The 16,925-nt window shown below is 38.3% G+C and overlaps 2 protein-coding genes across 2 annotated transcripts; one reads left to right on the top strand and one right to left on the bottom strand.

Annotated features, from left to right (window-relative positions):
* The first annotated feature begins 1,586 nt into the window (after positions 1–1,586).
* LOC110456562 (iduronate 2-sulfatase-like) lies at positions 1,587–10,806 on the top strand. Its single transcript, XM_021507371.1, is given in 9 exon segments — positions 1,587–1,590; positions 2,546–2,691; positions 4,695–4,797; positions 4,800–4,871; positions 5,682–5,768; positions 6,516–6,713; positions 8,013–8,206; positions 9,191–9,405; positions 9,559–10,806. Coding segments are annotated over 9 exon segments (1,386 nt in total). The 3' UTR covers positions 9,926–10,806.
* LOC110456558 (thioredoxin domain-containing protein 9-like) lies at positions 10,491–15,425 on the bottom strand. The gene is made up of 2 exons (XM_021507369.1): positions 15,321–15,425; positions 10,491–12,277 (listed from the first exon to the last, which is right to left on the bottom strand). The coding sequence occupies exon 2, from the start codon at positions 12,251–12,253 to the stop codon at positions 11,585–11,587; it is 669 nt and encodes a 222-aa protein (XP_021363044.1). The 5' UTR covers positions 12,254–12,277; positions 15,321–15,425; the 3' UTR covers positions 10,491–11,584.
* Between the last annotated feature and the right edge of the window lie 1,500 nt (positions 15,426–16,925).

Raw genomic sequence — 16,925 nt, 5'->3', positions numbered from 1 at the left:
AATTTGATAGGTTTTTGCACAGTTTTGTGTACGATATCTTATCTAAAGTACACAGTAATTAAATAAATAAATTAAACAACCATGTATATTAAAATAAGACGAATCGAAATGCGTAGTTCACACTTTATTGAGAGCATCAGTCAATGTCCTTGTAAAGTACGAGGAACCTCTTGAGCCCAAACAATCACACCTGTTAATAGTCTACAGACAATCTTTTAGCCTACATGGGTGTTGGGGAGAATCTCGTAACATCTCCTCCGTTACCCACGGAATCATTTTTCTGATGCTGATGTATACATAATATAGTCATCTGTACTAGGTTTTGTGTTGACAAATAACTTGTGTGACTTCTGAACTGTTTTTAACGAAATTCATCAAGGTGCCCCTGCTCTTTATGCGTTTTGAAATAAATTTGCAAAATTAGGTAATTCCTCATGAGAATATGTTATAAAATGGAAAGTCCTTTCAATGAATCCAATTTTACGCTGTCAACCGCATGTTTAGCTTCAGTTGCATGGTCCGACTTTTGAAAAACTGTTATTCCCTCCACCGATATGTTTTCATTAACATACATCACTACCGTTCAAATTCAATTGCTGTTTCCCGAGACCTTTCAGCAAGCGCAGAGAACTAGCGGGTTACCGACAGTTTCAAATTCCGGGCCTCTTTTACGCTTGTACCTTACATTTACAGAAAGTCTAAAAAAAGTTCTCTGAAAGAACCCATCAAGTAACTCTTCGCTGTGCCTGGCTGCCTGTTTTCCTTAAATAGTTCCATCCATTTATTAATCAGATGCTTTGGTTCCAATAGCGTCTGGATGCTCTTCGCTGTGCCTGGCTGCCTGTTTTCCTTAAATAGTTCCATCCATTTATTAATCAGATGCTTTGGTTCCAATAGCGTCTGGATGCCCTTCGCTGTGCCTGGCTGCCTGTTTTCCTTAAATAGTTCCATCCATTTATTAATCAGATGCTTTGGTTCCAATAGCGTCTGGATACTCTTCGCTGTGCCTGGCTGCCTGTTTTCCTTAAATAGTTCCATCCATTTATTAATCAGATGCTTTGGTTCCAATAGCGTCTGGATGCCCTTCGCTGTGCCTGGCTGCCTGTTTTCCTTAAATAGTTCCATCCATTTATTAATCAGATGCTTTGGTTCCAATAGCGTCTGGATGCCCTTTGCGAAGACACTCTGCAATCGCTGTTATCTGCGTCATGGCATTATGGAGCTAATATATGACATCTTATCCATTTTTTTGTCATCCTGGTCATTCCATATCGGAGGGTGTATGTGGTATATTTTGTATAGAGACCGCAGGTCACTGTATCGTTAGTTTTAACAGGCTAAAAGAAGTTCTAAGTCCAAAGAGTAAAATAACGAAAATATGTACATCACAAGTTTACCCCAACCTCGATATTCCAGGGGTTACGCTCGCACCCCTGAAATATGTCATAGCAAAATCGAAGGCTCAGTGTGCGTCACCTTGTGGGTGAGAGAAAGACTGATTTGATCCTTTGGTGTACATCAAAATAATTTTGCGGTCTCTTTGAAGTCGGATGTTGCTCCTTTGTAACATGTATCAGCCTATAACGATGGGTCAGGTAGTTTCACCTGATACCAATCAAATAGCTGGGCGATTGTTTTCAATTTTGTCATGACATATTCCAGGTGTGCGAAAGTGAACATAACCCCTGGAGTATCGAGGATGACATTTCCCCAGCCAGGGCTTGTCCAAAATACCCCGGTTCATAATTTCGGGGTAACTAATACAGCCGAATAGTGCCGCTGTGCTATGCCAAAGGAAGGAAAGCGAAGTTGTTGAAGCCGACTAACTTTGAATTTTTAGTCTATGCATTTAACATAGGTCTGCTATGTGTCTGCGCAGCATTTAAATCGAAGTCATACAATTAGTCTACGACTACTGTTTCTCTGTCATGAAGCAGTCTTCCTTATCCTAAAAGAATTGAATATAGTAGAGTAGTATAGGAAAGATCTTAGCAACTTCATATTTTCAAATATTTACACACCAGACGCAGATAACTTTGCAATGATTACTTCTACTGTTTGTTTATCACAATATCTATAGTAAATCAAAAGACTTCCAGCAATGTTTATCATAAATGAAAGATGTTGAATGCATCTCGCATATATTGTATAATACCTATGACAAGAGAATTTCACAAAATGTTTGATATATAAGGTTTATTTTGTATGTCCTTTAGTTTTTACTGCCCTACGACTGACCAATATAAAGTGTTACCATGTCAACAGGTATTACATAAAAATTGTAAATATCTCGCAGATTTTGACGCTAGTTTTAGATTTAATATAATCTGAAACAATAGAATAAATCAGCTAACTGGACAAATACATACATCTACAGGTGCAAACATATCTGTTTTTGAAGTGTGTTTTTTTAGTTTTAATTTTAAACTTTATTTAACGTCGGATATTTAAAAACATTTAACATTAACTATTAAAAGCTATTATTCAAACAAAAGATATTTTTGTCTATTCTAAACATGTTGTCATTTTTATGATTGGTTGATAGATTCCGGACAGAATGTTCTCTACATCCTTGTGGATGACCTAAGACCTACCCTGGGGAGTTACTCCTATAATTACACTAGTATTGTCACTCCAAACCTTGACAACCTGACCCGTCTTTCTGTTGTCTTCACCAGGGCATACGTATAGGTAAGTCAGTAACCAAGACAACCTGGTCCGTCACTCTGTTGTCTTCACCAGGGCATACGCATATTTAAACAAGTAACCAAGACAACCTGGTCCGTCACTCTATTGTCTTCACCAGGGCATACGTATAGGTAAGTCAGTGACCAAGACAACCTGGTCCGTCATTCTGTTGTCTTCACCAGGGCATACATATAGGTAAGTCAGTAACCAAGACAACCTGACCAATCATTGTGTTGTCTTCACCAGGGCATACGTATAGTTAAGTCAGTAACCAAGACAACCTGACCAATCACTCTGTTGTTTTCACCAGGGCATACGTATAGGTAAGGCAGTAACCAAGACAACCTGACCAATCATTATGTTGTCGTCACCAGGGCATACGTATAGGTAAGTCAGTAACCAAGACAACCTGGTCCGTCATATAATTAAGTCAGTAACCAAGACAACCTGACCAATCATTATGTTGTCTTCACCAGGGCATACGTATAGGTAAGTCAGTAACCAAGACAACCTGGTCTGTCACTCTGTTGTCTTCACCAGGGCATACGTATAGGTAAGTCAGTAACCAAGACAACCTGACTAAATACTCTGTTGTCTTCACCAGGGCACACGTATAGTTTAGTCAGTAACCAAGACAACCTGACCAATCATTCTGTTGTCTTCACCAGGGCATACGTATAGGTAAGTCAGTAACCAAGACAACCTGGTCCGTCACTCTATTGTCTTCACCAGAGCATACGTATAGGTAAGTCAGTAACCAAGACAACCTGACCAATCACTCTGTTGTTTTCACCAGGGCATACGTATAGGTAAGTCAGTAATCAAGACAACCTGGTCCGTCATAAAGTTAAGTCAGTAACCAACACAACCTCACCAATCATTCTGTTGTCTTCACCAGGGCATACGTATAGATAAGTCAGTAACTAAGACAACCTGGTCCGTCACCCTATTGGCTTCACCAGGGCATACGTATAGGTAAGTCAGTACCCAAGACAACCTGGTCCGTCATAAAGTTAAGTCAGTAACCAACACAACCTGACCAATCATTCTGTTGTCTTCACCAGGGCATACGTATAGATAAGTCAGTAACCAAGACAACCTGGTCCGTCACTCTGTTGTCTTCACAAGGGCATACATATAGGTAAGTCAGTAACCAAGACAACCTGGTCCGTCACTCTATTGTCTTCACCAGAGCATACGTATAGGTAAGTCAGTAACCAAGACAACCTGGTCCGTTACGTTGTTGTCTTCACCAGGGCATACGTATAGGTAAGTCAGTAACCAAGACAACCTGGTCCGTCACTCTATTGTCTTCACCAGAGCATACGTATAGGTAAGTCAGTAACCAAGACAACCTAGTCCGTTACGTTGTTGTCTTCACCAGGGCATACGTATAGGTAAGTCAGTAACCAAGACAACCTGGTCCGTCATTCTGTTGTCTTCACCAGGGCATACTCTTATATCGTCACCAGAACCTTTGTACAGGTAAGTTTATGGTTTAAGTCTTGGTTCCTGGGTCTATAAATCTGATATCTTCACCACAGCTTATATACAGGTAAGTCAGTAACCGAGACAACCTGGCCATGGCAGTCTCTCTGTTGTCTTAACAAAGGCATATGCACCAGTACAGGTTGTCCATGGTTGGTCCTGATCCAGACAATCTAGCTGAGCCATCAGTTTGTTAATTATAATGTCATCACTGTTTTTGTTTGATTTCAGGTAAAAAGGTATGTATGCACTCATTATACAAGTAAGACTGTCCAAGTGGTCTTTGTGTATACTTACCTGGTGCATACTTTTAGATCCTCTCACAGGTTAACTGATCAAATGGTCTGCTTTAATAGAAAGCAGACCTTCCAAGTTTTAGTGATTTTTATACAGGTTAACATGTATAGTATGCCTTAGAAGTATTAACTGCTATATACAGGTAAACATGTGTCTAAGTGTAAGTCTGTGATCAGTGTGAACAGTCTTACGTGTAAATATTCTTTTGCTTTTCTTCACAGCAAGCCTTATGTTGGCCTAGCAGGGCCTCATTTCTGACTAGCAGACGACCAGACACAACGAGAGTGTATGACATTCATGCTTACTGGAGAGAGACTGGCAGGAATTCACCACACTGCCACAACATTTCAGGCTGAATGGCTATCACACAATGTCTGTCGGCAAAATATTTCACCCTGGTCAGTTAAAACATAAAACTATGTCATCCTGGTCAGTAAAAATATCAAACTATTTCATTCTGCTAAGTAAAGACATTAATCTATTTTACCTAAATATTCACAATTTGATGCCATGCAAAACAGTATGATTATACAGTAGGAGAGCCATTGTCATGAGCCATGGGACATACACCTTGATTTAAGTGCAATGCACATGTGTAAGTTTCAATTATAACAAATTTAGGAAAAAAGCAAAGGCCAGATTTCCTTCAACAATTGATTAATCTGATTGCTGAATGGTTTTGTTCCAGTGTGTTTGTGTTGCTCTAACCTTCAAGTTACCATATATATATATTTTTTACATGCTAGCTACACTTGGGTTCAGTCTGTATGATTGTGTCGTTGTCTTTTGACTTGAGCAAGTTATGTGTTTTTCAATTTCAATTTCAAAGTATTTTATTGACAATACATATATAATACAAACATATAAGTTAACATTAAAGGAGATATTTGAACAGTATTGACAAAAGAATAAGACAACAGGCTTTGCCTATATCAGTCTTCTTCTAAAAAAAGTTATGTGTTGATTGTATGGTGAAAACCCATTAGACTTGCTCAAGTCAATATATAGCTACAAAAAAAAGTAGTTATCATAGGGAATATCTATACTCTGATTGTTTATTTATGGTAATTTATATAGAAATTGTATGATTTACTGACCACTGGAGAGCGTTGTCTTCCTTTGTAGGGTGAGTTGTCTATTAATGGTAACTAATTATATAGAAACTGTATGATATATTGGTCACTGAGAGTTGTCTGCAACTGTTGTAGGTCGAGCTTCAGGAGGAACAGATGATTACCCATACAGCCGGTCACAAGCACCCTGCCACCCATTAACACAGAAACACCAAATGGCCAAGGAACTCTGAGGCAGATAATACAACTGTAACAAGTATTGCTTTTGTGAAACATGAAGATAGTAAGAGCTGTAAATCTTACAAAGTTTTACAGCATTTGCTTTGCATGATGTGGATTCCTGTGATTATTTTCAATTTATGGGTTATATGTAGCTCATTAGCTCATTTGATGTGGAAATGTTAGAGACTACTTGATCAGAATGACTGAGAAGAGATTTTGACTCATTTTGGTATGGATCATTCGTAGATCAAAAGAAATTGGGGCAGAGGGGTTGGGGGTTGTTTTAAGTTCAGGTTAAAGAATGTTGACCTAATTTGGCACAGAATGAGCATCCCTGGGCCAAGCGTGAATGTAAGGTTTGACCTCTATGGGGAAAGTGGGGGGCCCAAAAGGCAAAGATCAGCACACAACAAGAGATTTGTTTCTGGACCCAGGGAATTCATTATTACATGAATGATGGTTTGCTTCAACCCCTCACCCTCAACCTATCTTGTAGGTACATAGATACTAGTATGTCTATAGGTTGATGGTACATAGGTATGTGTGTATATTTTAGGTATGTCCAGAAGTTGTTGGTACATAGGTATGTGTGTATATTTTAGGTATGTCCAGAAGTTGCTGGTACATAGGTATGTGTGTATATTTTAGGTATGTCTATAAGTTGTTGGTACATAGGTATGTGTGTTTATTTGAGGTATGTCTATAAGTTGTTGGTACATAGGTACATCATGTATGTGTGTATATTTGAGGTATGTCCAGAGGTTGATTGTGGACTTGACATGGATGTGGTCTGTCCAGTAGACGTGGCCCAACAGCCAGAAGGAACACTGCCAGATATACAAAGTACGCACCATGCAGTAAGCATCCTCAAACACGTGCCCAGTATGCCAAGCACGAAATCTTTCTTCCTGGCAGTTGGGTACCAAAAGGATGAAGGGCTACCTAGTTTCTTCAAATGAATGACCTTGACCCACTTTCAAGGTCACAGGGGTCAAATATGTTAAAATCATCAAGAAACCACCAAGTTTGTTCAAATGAATGACCTTTACCCATTTTCAAGGTCACAGGTCAAAAGTCTTAAAATCTTCAAACAACTTGGGCCTGAAGCATGCTGGGATGAAGGGCTACCAAGTTTGTTCAAATGAATGACCCTTAGTTATATTCAAGGTCTTGACCTTGACCCACTTTCAACGTCACAGGGGTCAAATGTCTTTAAATCTTTAAACGACTTCTTCTCAATAACCAAAAGGCCAAGGGTACTGATATTGGGCCTGCAGCATGCTGGGATGAAGGCCTACCAAATGTATTCGAATGAATGACCTTGATTTACTTTCAGGGTCAGAGGGGTCAAATGTCTTAAAATCTTGAAACAACTTCTTCTAAATAACCAAAAGGCCCAGGGTAGCATGCTCGGATGAAGGGCTAACAGGTTTGTTCAAAAGAACGACCTTGACCCAATTTCAAGGTCACAGGGGTAAAATGTGTTAAAATCATCAAACGAATGACTTTGACCCACTTTCAAGGTAACGTGTCAAAGGTCGTAAAATCTTCAAACAACTTCTTCTCAATAACCAAATTGCCCATCGTACTGAAATTAGGCCTGTAGCATGCTGGGATGAAGGGCTACTAAGTTTATTCAATTGAATGACCTTGACCCACTTTCAAGGTCAAAGGGGTCAAATCTGTTAAAATCTTCAAATGATTTTTTATCAATAACCAAAAGGCCCAGGGTAATGATATTTCGCTTTTCAATCAGCAGTTTAGTGTCGAGAAAAGGGGTCACTGGCAGTCTTTTCTTGACAAAGAAAACAGACATTTTCAAAAGCTCGCAAATAAGTTTTCAATAACTGTGTTTAAAACAAACTTAACATTTATTATTCATACCAAAATGATGAACCTCAATCAGGAAGTTATACCCCTCTTCATCTACACACTTGACCTGACCCCAGACTTAAGACAGAACTATATACACCCCTTGTCATATGTGCACTTAATCTCTGACCCCACACTATTGATATTGACAGAATTATCTCCCTTGTCATGGTACAATTTACCCCCTGGACCTACACTTCATACATGATGAGATCTATACCCTATTTTCAAATGTGCACTTGGCCCCTGACCCTACACCTCTCGTCATAGTACACCTGACCAACACACTTCTTACCTTGACAGAACTATTATTTGAATGAATTGTCTCCCTTGTCAAAGTACACCTGACCCACTCATTTCTTACATCAACAGAGTTATACCTCCTGTCACAAGTCCACTTGGCCCCTGACCCTACACTCCCAGTCAAGTTACCAAAAGTAGCCTGGAACCCTTGGATGGACCTTCGGAGACGACACGATGTCCAATCACATAATGTAAGCTTCCCCTACGGACCAGTACCAGTGGATTTCACATTGTCCAAAGCTACACAAGGCAGCCTTGCGATTGTGAATTAAGAAAACTTTAACAACATAGTTTTAAATCACATCAGCATTATGACAGGCTATGAGCACATACTGAATCTCAACAAGAGGCCCAATGGGCCTGCATCGCTCACCTGGTATTAATCTCACACTTGTAATCTTAAAAGTGGACTAAAATACAGCTACAGGCAGAATATCAGTGTTTGATTCATAAGAACCTATTAAAAGATTTAAACATATGATGCCTGTGACCTTGAATGTCGAACAAGGACATCAGGTTGAAAGTAGATCAAGGTCATTCATTTGAACAAACTTGGTAGTCCTTCATCTCAGCATGCTACAGGCATAATTTCAGTACCCTGAGCCTTTTGGTTATTGAGAAGTTGTTTGAAGATTTTACTTGAAGCTTGTTCTCTGGAACCCCTCACTATGGTACTGTATACCGAAAAATGTTCGCCCATTGCCAGTTTAGTCTCTATTTGCCCAGTGGTCATTTCATCTTCAAGTTTAGTACTGTACATATTATGTTATTTACTAATGATTGTTGTAATGATAAATTCACCTTCATTAAGGTGGGCGAAAAAAGGCGGAAGTTGAACTGCAGCAAGACTTTCCCAGTATATAGTAATCTGATGGAAAGATTTGCCAGGTCATTCACCATACTAATAGTAGCATTTCCTTTCCGAACTGTAAAGTTACAGCTGTGTCACAGCACAAATTAGATATCTAATTGTTATTACACAAAAGGAGAACCACAAGATGCTGCGTCACCTTTAATTTGTACAACAAGAGGTGTTGACGAGTTAAGTGCAAGGTGCTACTTAATGTGTTACGTTGATGAGTCAAGTATATGATAGATCTGAACTGTTTATCAGCCTAAATGAAATGTTTGATCTGTCTTAATGAACTTTCATGATAATAATTAAGGACAACTGCCTATGTAATATACATTTTGATTACTGCTGGCATAAGATATTGTTCCAGTACCTTTTACATGTTGTTTAGTAGACTTGTCAAAGTTTCATGATCTTGGGAAAGTTTAGTATGATGGCCTCCATGTCCGATATCGAGATGTATTGTATAGAGGCTAGACAGGTGTATTATTTGTTTTGTTTGGTAGGCTGGTCCCTGGGAGAACACCAAGAATGGTCCAAGTACAGCAACTTTGAGGTGGCAGTCAGGGTGCCAATGATGGTTTATGTTCCTTGGAAAACCTGTCATAGGTAACACAACAAAAATCTACTCAAAATACACAAGCTTTAATTCATTTTAACATTAGCAACTATAAACCTTGATTTTTTGAAAATCTAAGTTTTAATTATTCAACATTACAACACTCCAAAGGATATTATAGTGATGCCAAGTTGAATTAGTAGATATTTTCCCTACAGTGACAGAGCTAACAGGACTAGGTTCTGTTCCAAAGTGTCCAAAAAAATATCCTTCAAGTGTTATGTTTGTACTGAAGGTAAAAGTTTGGGACCACTTATAAATTTTGTAACGTCAAACAAAAGTTCTGACAGAATCACATTGAACTCAACAGCTTTTAGTCAGTACCTGCGACCATCCAGGACACCTTCTACAAACAGTGACGAGCCCAGTTATAACCAGACAACAATAATGGGCTATTCTCTCACAACAGATGACTTTCGATACACCCCATGGGTCGGGTTCAACTCAAGCACCGGAATGTGTTACTTGGGGATGTGTATGGCCAAGAACTCTACTAGCATGGAGGTGTAGAGGGCGACCTGGAGGACAGTATACTTCCATGGCAGACAGACATCTCCATGTAGTCATCTGTTCTATGTGCAATATATTAACACAGGGACTATGCACAGCAGTTATGGAATGTAATTAGATCTACTACATTTTATAATTTAGTTTATGATGGAACATTTTATAGAAATATGCAGATGATGTCTTGAAATATGGAATTGTAAGTTTCTTGTAAATTTTAAGGAAAAAAGAAAGATGAAAGACATCTTTCATTCTACTTATAAGTAATAAGTCAAAACAGGTAACATCTGGCAAATACAGGTGAATAATTGAATTGATTGGCCCTTCCACACAAAAATAAAATAAAAATCCTATACCTGTGGCTTTGAGTAAATACACACTATATAGACTATCTGTTTTTATCTGATCTGTGGTATTGGTTGTAGGATGATCATGAGTACCAAAAGTATCTTGCCCTGTAAACCTCTAACACTGCTGGAGTATTAAAACAGATGATAATTATATCTCAGAACACTTGTGCCCCTGTGTTCATTACTACTGATGTCAAGTATAAATAAAATAAAACACATGATGTGAAGACTCAAAAGAATTGAATTTTATGTAAACAGTATTGTATTGTTTTACATATAAAATGTCTCCATGTTAAAAAAAAAAAATCAATAAATATTATCTTATATACAATTAAGACTAATCATGACAATATGGACAAGACCTGTTTTGTTTGTATTTAAGACTGTTACAAAATATGACAACCAAATGAAAAGACAAACAATTTATCTACTCAAAAATGGGGCTTTACATAGTAATTTACAGGTAACAGGGTACAGTACTTCATGTAAACCTTTCTTAAAAAAAAAATCAGTGACAAGGTCCAAGGTCGACAAGATATAGGTCACAGTGACCTATCTGTACTGTAACTTTCCTGTTGTAAAGAAAGGTCAAACACAACACAACAATCCAGAATTAATATGAGGAGCTAAATGGTATCTTTGAATGTTGATACTGACCAGTCTGAGTCAGAACACTTGTTTGCACTGTAATGCATGCTTACAAGTTGGATTTGTTAAATGACTGAAACTGTTTGATGAGATGCTGAAAGAATTACATTTGATGAGGAATACTGGTATACTATATCATCATGGATGATGTATATAGATCTGTAAAGTTATGTCTAAAATACAATGAAAAACTTCTGTAATGGTCATTAGAAGTGTTGTGTCTTTAAACTTGTATTTTTATTTATAATTAGTTATCAGATGTTCTTGTACTTGTTTAGTTTGACTTTCATTTTGAATGTTTTCTTTTTCCAGGTAAAGGTACCCAAGGTAATTCGTTTGTACTTCCAATACACTCTTATATTGTTTCTGAAATCCTCTACTTCCAAGATAGAAGTCGTAGACTAATGGTATGATGTCGACAACGGTGAGTTAAGATATAAAAACAAGTGATTTGTTATTACCTTGGTACATATGTTATGCCAACATAAAATTGAATGCCATCAATAAAACAAACTGCTAGGTAATATAATTTTTTGTCAGACTTGTTCTTAGCGTAAAATTGGACAGTCAAATCTAAATAAAAATATCAAACTTGGCAGTGAATTTCAGTTCAGCATGGGTTTAAATATGTCCGATTGCTTCTTTAAAACACTGTCCTATTTATTCACCAGTCGTCTTCATCACTGCTGTCATCCCGATCACCTCCGCGAATTGTTTTCTTCTGATGACCTAGAATGGTTGGTTTCTTTGTCGGTAGTCCTCCTGGTGGGGTCAGAAGATCACCACTATAATTGATAATAGTGGCAACTCCTAAACGCCATTCCATCGCTTCTGTGGGGAAGTCATCTTTGCCTCCTAGATCATCAAAACCTACAATGTAGTCTGTGGTTTTACCGTCTTTGGCAATACACAAGGTTGGCAAAACAACTATTCTAAGACGCTCTACTAAGAAAGGACACTTTTCAACATTGATTTTGATAAACCTGGTTTCTAAATGCTTTGGAGCTATAATTGCAAGATGCTTATCGACTATTTTGCACCTGTAGGTACTTTCTCTGTAGAAATGGCAAACAACTTGTTTGCTCTTTTTGCATGCATCAAAAAACTCCTTTTCGTTGGAAATTTCTTCATATTTGCCATGTCCTGCAGCAAGCCAATCCTGCTTCTGTGATTGTGCTTTCTTCATGCTTTCCATTCTCCTCCTACGAAGGCTCTCAAAATCATCATCGTCCATGTGTTCCATCTTGTGTAGCTGAGCATCTACCTGCTGTTCCATGACATTAGCTGCATGGAGCAGCTGCTGCTCCATGGCGTTCTCTATAGCAGCATTCATCTCAGTGATCAATGTGATGATAACCTGAAGCACCAATAGAAATAGGCTATATCAGACAATTGATAGCTTCTGTGTATACTATGGCTAACTAGACCCAGATGCAAACATTTATATTATGAAATATCAGGTGATTTTACTAATTGAACTATCTTACTACAGCTAACTACACCCAGAAACAAATGTATGCTTTTTTTTCAAACTATAAAAAATGAAATCTGTGCTGCTTCCCTTCTGACATCTGTATTCAATTCATCTTAAACCATTAAAACCAAAGACATTTCCAATTCTTGTAAAATATAACATTTACAAAAGTTTCGTAAAAACTATCCAGTCATATATACATTATATTAAGTTATTGTGTGAAAAAACCTCAGAGTAAAGTATAATTTTGCTCAACTTTAAGCTCAGCATACTCATGTGGATCATTGAAAAAAACAATTACCTTTGTTACATTGGTGCCCACATTGAGACCTTTGTAATATTGACAAAAATACTCAGCAGTACTTTCACAAGAATCGATATATGACCTATGGAAAATTCAAGTCAAGTTCTTTCATGTAGAGGGAATGTGTCCCCCTGGTAAAATACACGCTGTTTCAATCCGACTCGGCTAGGGGGATTTATCTTTGTAAAGCTCATTTGTATTTGGTAGATCGTAAGAATAGCCTGAGTTTCCTCTGGCCCTGACACCAGATGATAGAGCTATCTGTCAAAATGTCTAAGTCTGGTGTCAGGGTCAGAGGAAACTAAGATTAGTAAAACATAGATACTGGGTTCAACCCCAAATGGAAGCATTGAAAAAGTACTGAACTATTTCAACTCACCACAGGTAACAACATAGGCCTACAAATCATTAGGAGCCACACACATGGTCTACTTAAAATTTGTAGTACTATATTATTATTTAACTGGTAACGGCAGTCAGATCTCCATTTTCATTGATAATTTATAACAATTTTCAAATAGCTACCAGCAATATAAGGCCAAACAAAAATATTTTGTGTTTCCGGTAACCCTATAGCTACCTAACCTATATTTTTTGTGTACACTACGCTTTTGAATGCAATTTTCAAAGAAGCATGGTTAAAGCTCAGGGGTTCGTTGCTATACTGATATGGATCACATCGTTTATGTCAACATCTGGTTATTTGTAGATGACTGCATCATCTACCGAAAAATACATTCTGCCAGAGACAGCGTTAAGCTACAGGACGATCTCAACGCCCTCCACAAGTGGACATGAGATTTGCAGATAGCCTTGAACCCGGACGAAGAAGGAACATCCAAAACTAACTACCACTTGAACAGAATCCAACTTGCAAAGGTAGAGCAGTATGGGACCCCTATCAAGCCCAACATATCATGATGATGGAAAGAGTCCAAAAGCAGGCTGCAAGATTTACCACGCAGAACTACTCCAGAGATGAAGGTAGCATGACAGCCATACTGCATCATCCGAAATAGGAACCCCTAGCAGTAAGGAGGGCAAGGGCCAGGGCAATGTTGTTATATAAGATCATCAACAACATTGTGGACGTTGATTTCAGCCATAAGATCAGGCAGGAAATGCAAGGACCCATGGAGATGACATTGGCAGCTTGAAACAAATCCCTGACAAGACTGACATCTATCTGAACTCCTTTCATCCCAACCATCATAACCTGGAACCACATCCCCAGTAAAAGCAATACCCCTTCAGTGGAATCCTTCCAGTCCTCATTACGACTACAGGACCTTTCAGGAAGATACCACTGAACCTGCATAGCCGGATACCAGTACCAGATTTTTTTTATTTTTTTTTATGTAACACAGTTCATAGCTGTTACATAGTGAGCCACTTTAAATGTCTCACTATTTTTAAATTTTTCTACTGCTGGATAACCGAATGACTTGGTAGTGAATAATAATAATAATCTTTACTAAACGTCGTGTACAATTGTCAACAACAAACATAAGCTCTGAAGAGCTTTTATTACGACGCCGCTAAGGGAACAAATGGTGTTTTCGTAGTGGAGGAAACCCCACGAGGGGAAACCACTGTGCCATCAGAGGGATAACAACTAACCCTATCAGACATCACTCTTTTTCCACCACCGCTGGTGGGGATCGAACCGAAATTTTCAGGAGACCGAGTGATCTGAAGCTCACGCTTGATAGCATACAGTAGTACAATGACTGTGCGCGTTAGCGATCACGGCTACCGAGGCACCCTATGAAGCTGACGTAAAACCTATCAATCAATCAATCAATAAATTTTTAATTGGCGGTCCAAGACATACGTGCACCATGTCACTGGAGCAGCACACCCCTTAGGGTTACACCTATAACATAAGAGGCCGCTGGATCCGATAGGTTTTTGCCCACTGCGACACAGCGTCTGTCAAAAGTATCTTGCCATGTAAACCTCTAACACTGTTGGACTACCCTTACAGTCAGCTCCTGTCCAGGAAGATGATAATTTCAGACATTTGTAACGAACCCCTGTGGTTAAAGTCATGATCACTCTTATATAAACCGTATACAATTATTTGTTAAAGTATTTTTTATATCTATCCTAATGTTTTCCAACATGTTATATATATATATATATATATTGTCTGACCTAAGCTAACACAAATTAATTTTCGTTGTGTGTGCGCGTGTGTGAGGGGGGATAGCAAACGATTAATGATTGGCCTGGAGGAGCAATATTTCCTATCAAATATGAACAAACACGATTAGCTCATCAGTCTCCTCATTTGACTCGTGTTTTGTGGGAAGAGGGCACCGATTTAATAATTTAATATAAGGATCCAATCCCCAATGAGGCACACCGTAAATTATTTTTTTCTCACAAGTTACATGCATAAAATCTAGCACGTCATGAGTCTAGTACTATAATACCCGGGCTCCTAGCTCTCTAACGACGCAATAGGCATACAAAAATCTCTCGTCGTCAGAAAGCTGTACATGTACGTTATAGCAGTTAGTCATGTGTCCTGTCAAACTGAAATAACATAATAGAATAATCATTAATACTCATTTCATAAACATGGATGAAAGTCGATCAGAGATTATTTACACATACCTTTTACGTAAAAATCAAGAAATTTCGTCGAAATTCAACCAAATTGACACCGAAAACGTCTGACTGGTTCCAACGTGTGTTGAATCGATCCTTTCGCCGAAAGAAATAGTTAATTTGATTGGTGCATTTTATTGACTTCCTGTTTGTAGTATCCAATCAAAACTGGCCTTACATATCCACGATGACCCTAACAACACTATTTTCAAAACAATGTGACGTCAAGCACATGGTAAAACAAAAGCACGTGGTAACCGTCACACAAACTGTGCATTAAAGTTACCGTTAAGTTAGTTATAAATACATGTACAGGAGTCGGTAGAGCTCCTCTACAGTGAACTCAAAAATTAAACAATTGTATAATATAAAGTTAAGCTCATTGTTAATTAGATTTGCTCTATAACAGTTAATTATAATAAAGTTCTTCATATTCTGCCAAAAGTTATCTATTCTGTTCTTAAAAGTATTGATATTTGGAGCGGATACAACATCCTCCGGAAGATTGTTCCAGGGTTTGACTGTACGTAAACTAAAATATTTTCTCCTCAGGCAGGATACCTTTCCATACACCATAACACAATGGAACCTCCTACCCAAAACAATTGTCACTCACTGCTTTTAACCTGTTTTTATCCAATAGCAAATTATAAAAAAAATCCAACATAACAACGCACTTAAACAGCACAATTCCGTAATCGTCAATATTTAGGAGGAAGGTTTAAAGATGAAGATGAAGGATGTTGTTGACCGACTCTTGTGCTATTTCTGATTCCTCACTCCAAAGTTTAACAAAAATACATGCCTCTCTATCGTATATTCTGTTTACAATCTTGTACATTTCGATCTCGAAGTCTCCTATAATAAAATATTATGCTAGTGTTGGTAGATTCAATTTCCTTAATCTTTCTGGAGATAATTCGTAGCGTGACGTTGTACACTTTCCTTTGGGCCTCGGGAAACCCCCCATCCTGATAATTTTCTGTAAAATTTGTGTATTTTCACCATTTTCCTATGTTTTTCCCACATGGAACCCCCCCCCCCCCCCCCCCCCCCCCTGGAAATTTGGAAACCCCCCAATGAAGGTGTCTGGATCTGCCACTGTCTACATATTTCAGTTTGTACGTTGACCCTACTACTCCTGCATATTCCAACTGTCCTCACAAGACATTGGAAAAGTGGCAAGAATGTTGCGTGATGGTATCCTTGTGATAACATCAAAGGATCAAATGCTAGTCTACAGTCGGCGCGTACAGAAGCTTTGATTTTCCCCAATCCATAATTATATATTCCAATGATACAGACAACGTAAGTGGGAGTGATTCCTGGTGGTTGTTGTGATGACCTTGCCCAAAGCCCCATATTGAACACGTGCAGATGTTCCTGTGCGTGCGACGTTTCACGCTTGCGGGTATACTATTTGTGGTATTATATGAGCTGTCATGTTAACTTTACATTGTGTCATTTTTGTTACTGAGCAGTGATGAATCTAAAACCCATCCCCAAATAGTCTTTAAGATAATTGTATATTTGTTACTGGTAATTCACACAGAGTACAAATCACTTCCCTGTCCAGGTAAACCCTGCCGATAATGAGACTGTTCAATATGA

Source organism: Mizuhopecten yessoensis, unplaced genomic scaffold, assembly GCF_002113885.1.
Source record: "Mizuhopecten yessoensis strain PY_sf001 unplaced genomic scaffold, ASM211388v2 scaffold8807, whole genome shotgun sequence".
Lineage (NCBI taxonomy): Eukaryota > Metazoa > Mollusca > Bivalvia > Pectinida > Pectinidae > Mizuhopecten > Mizuhopecten yessoensis.
Note: the sequence above shows the minus strand (reverse complement) of the source record. Positions and strands in the feature narration are given on the sequence as shown.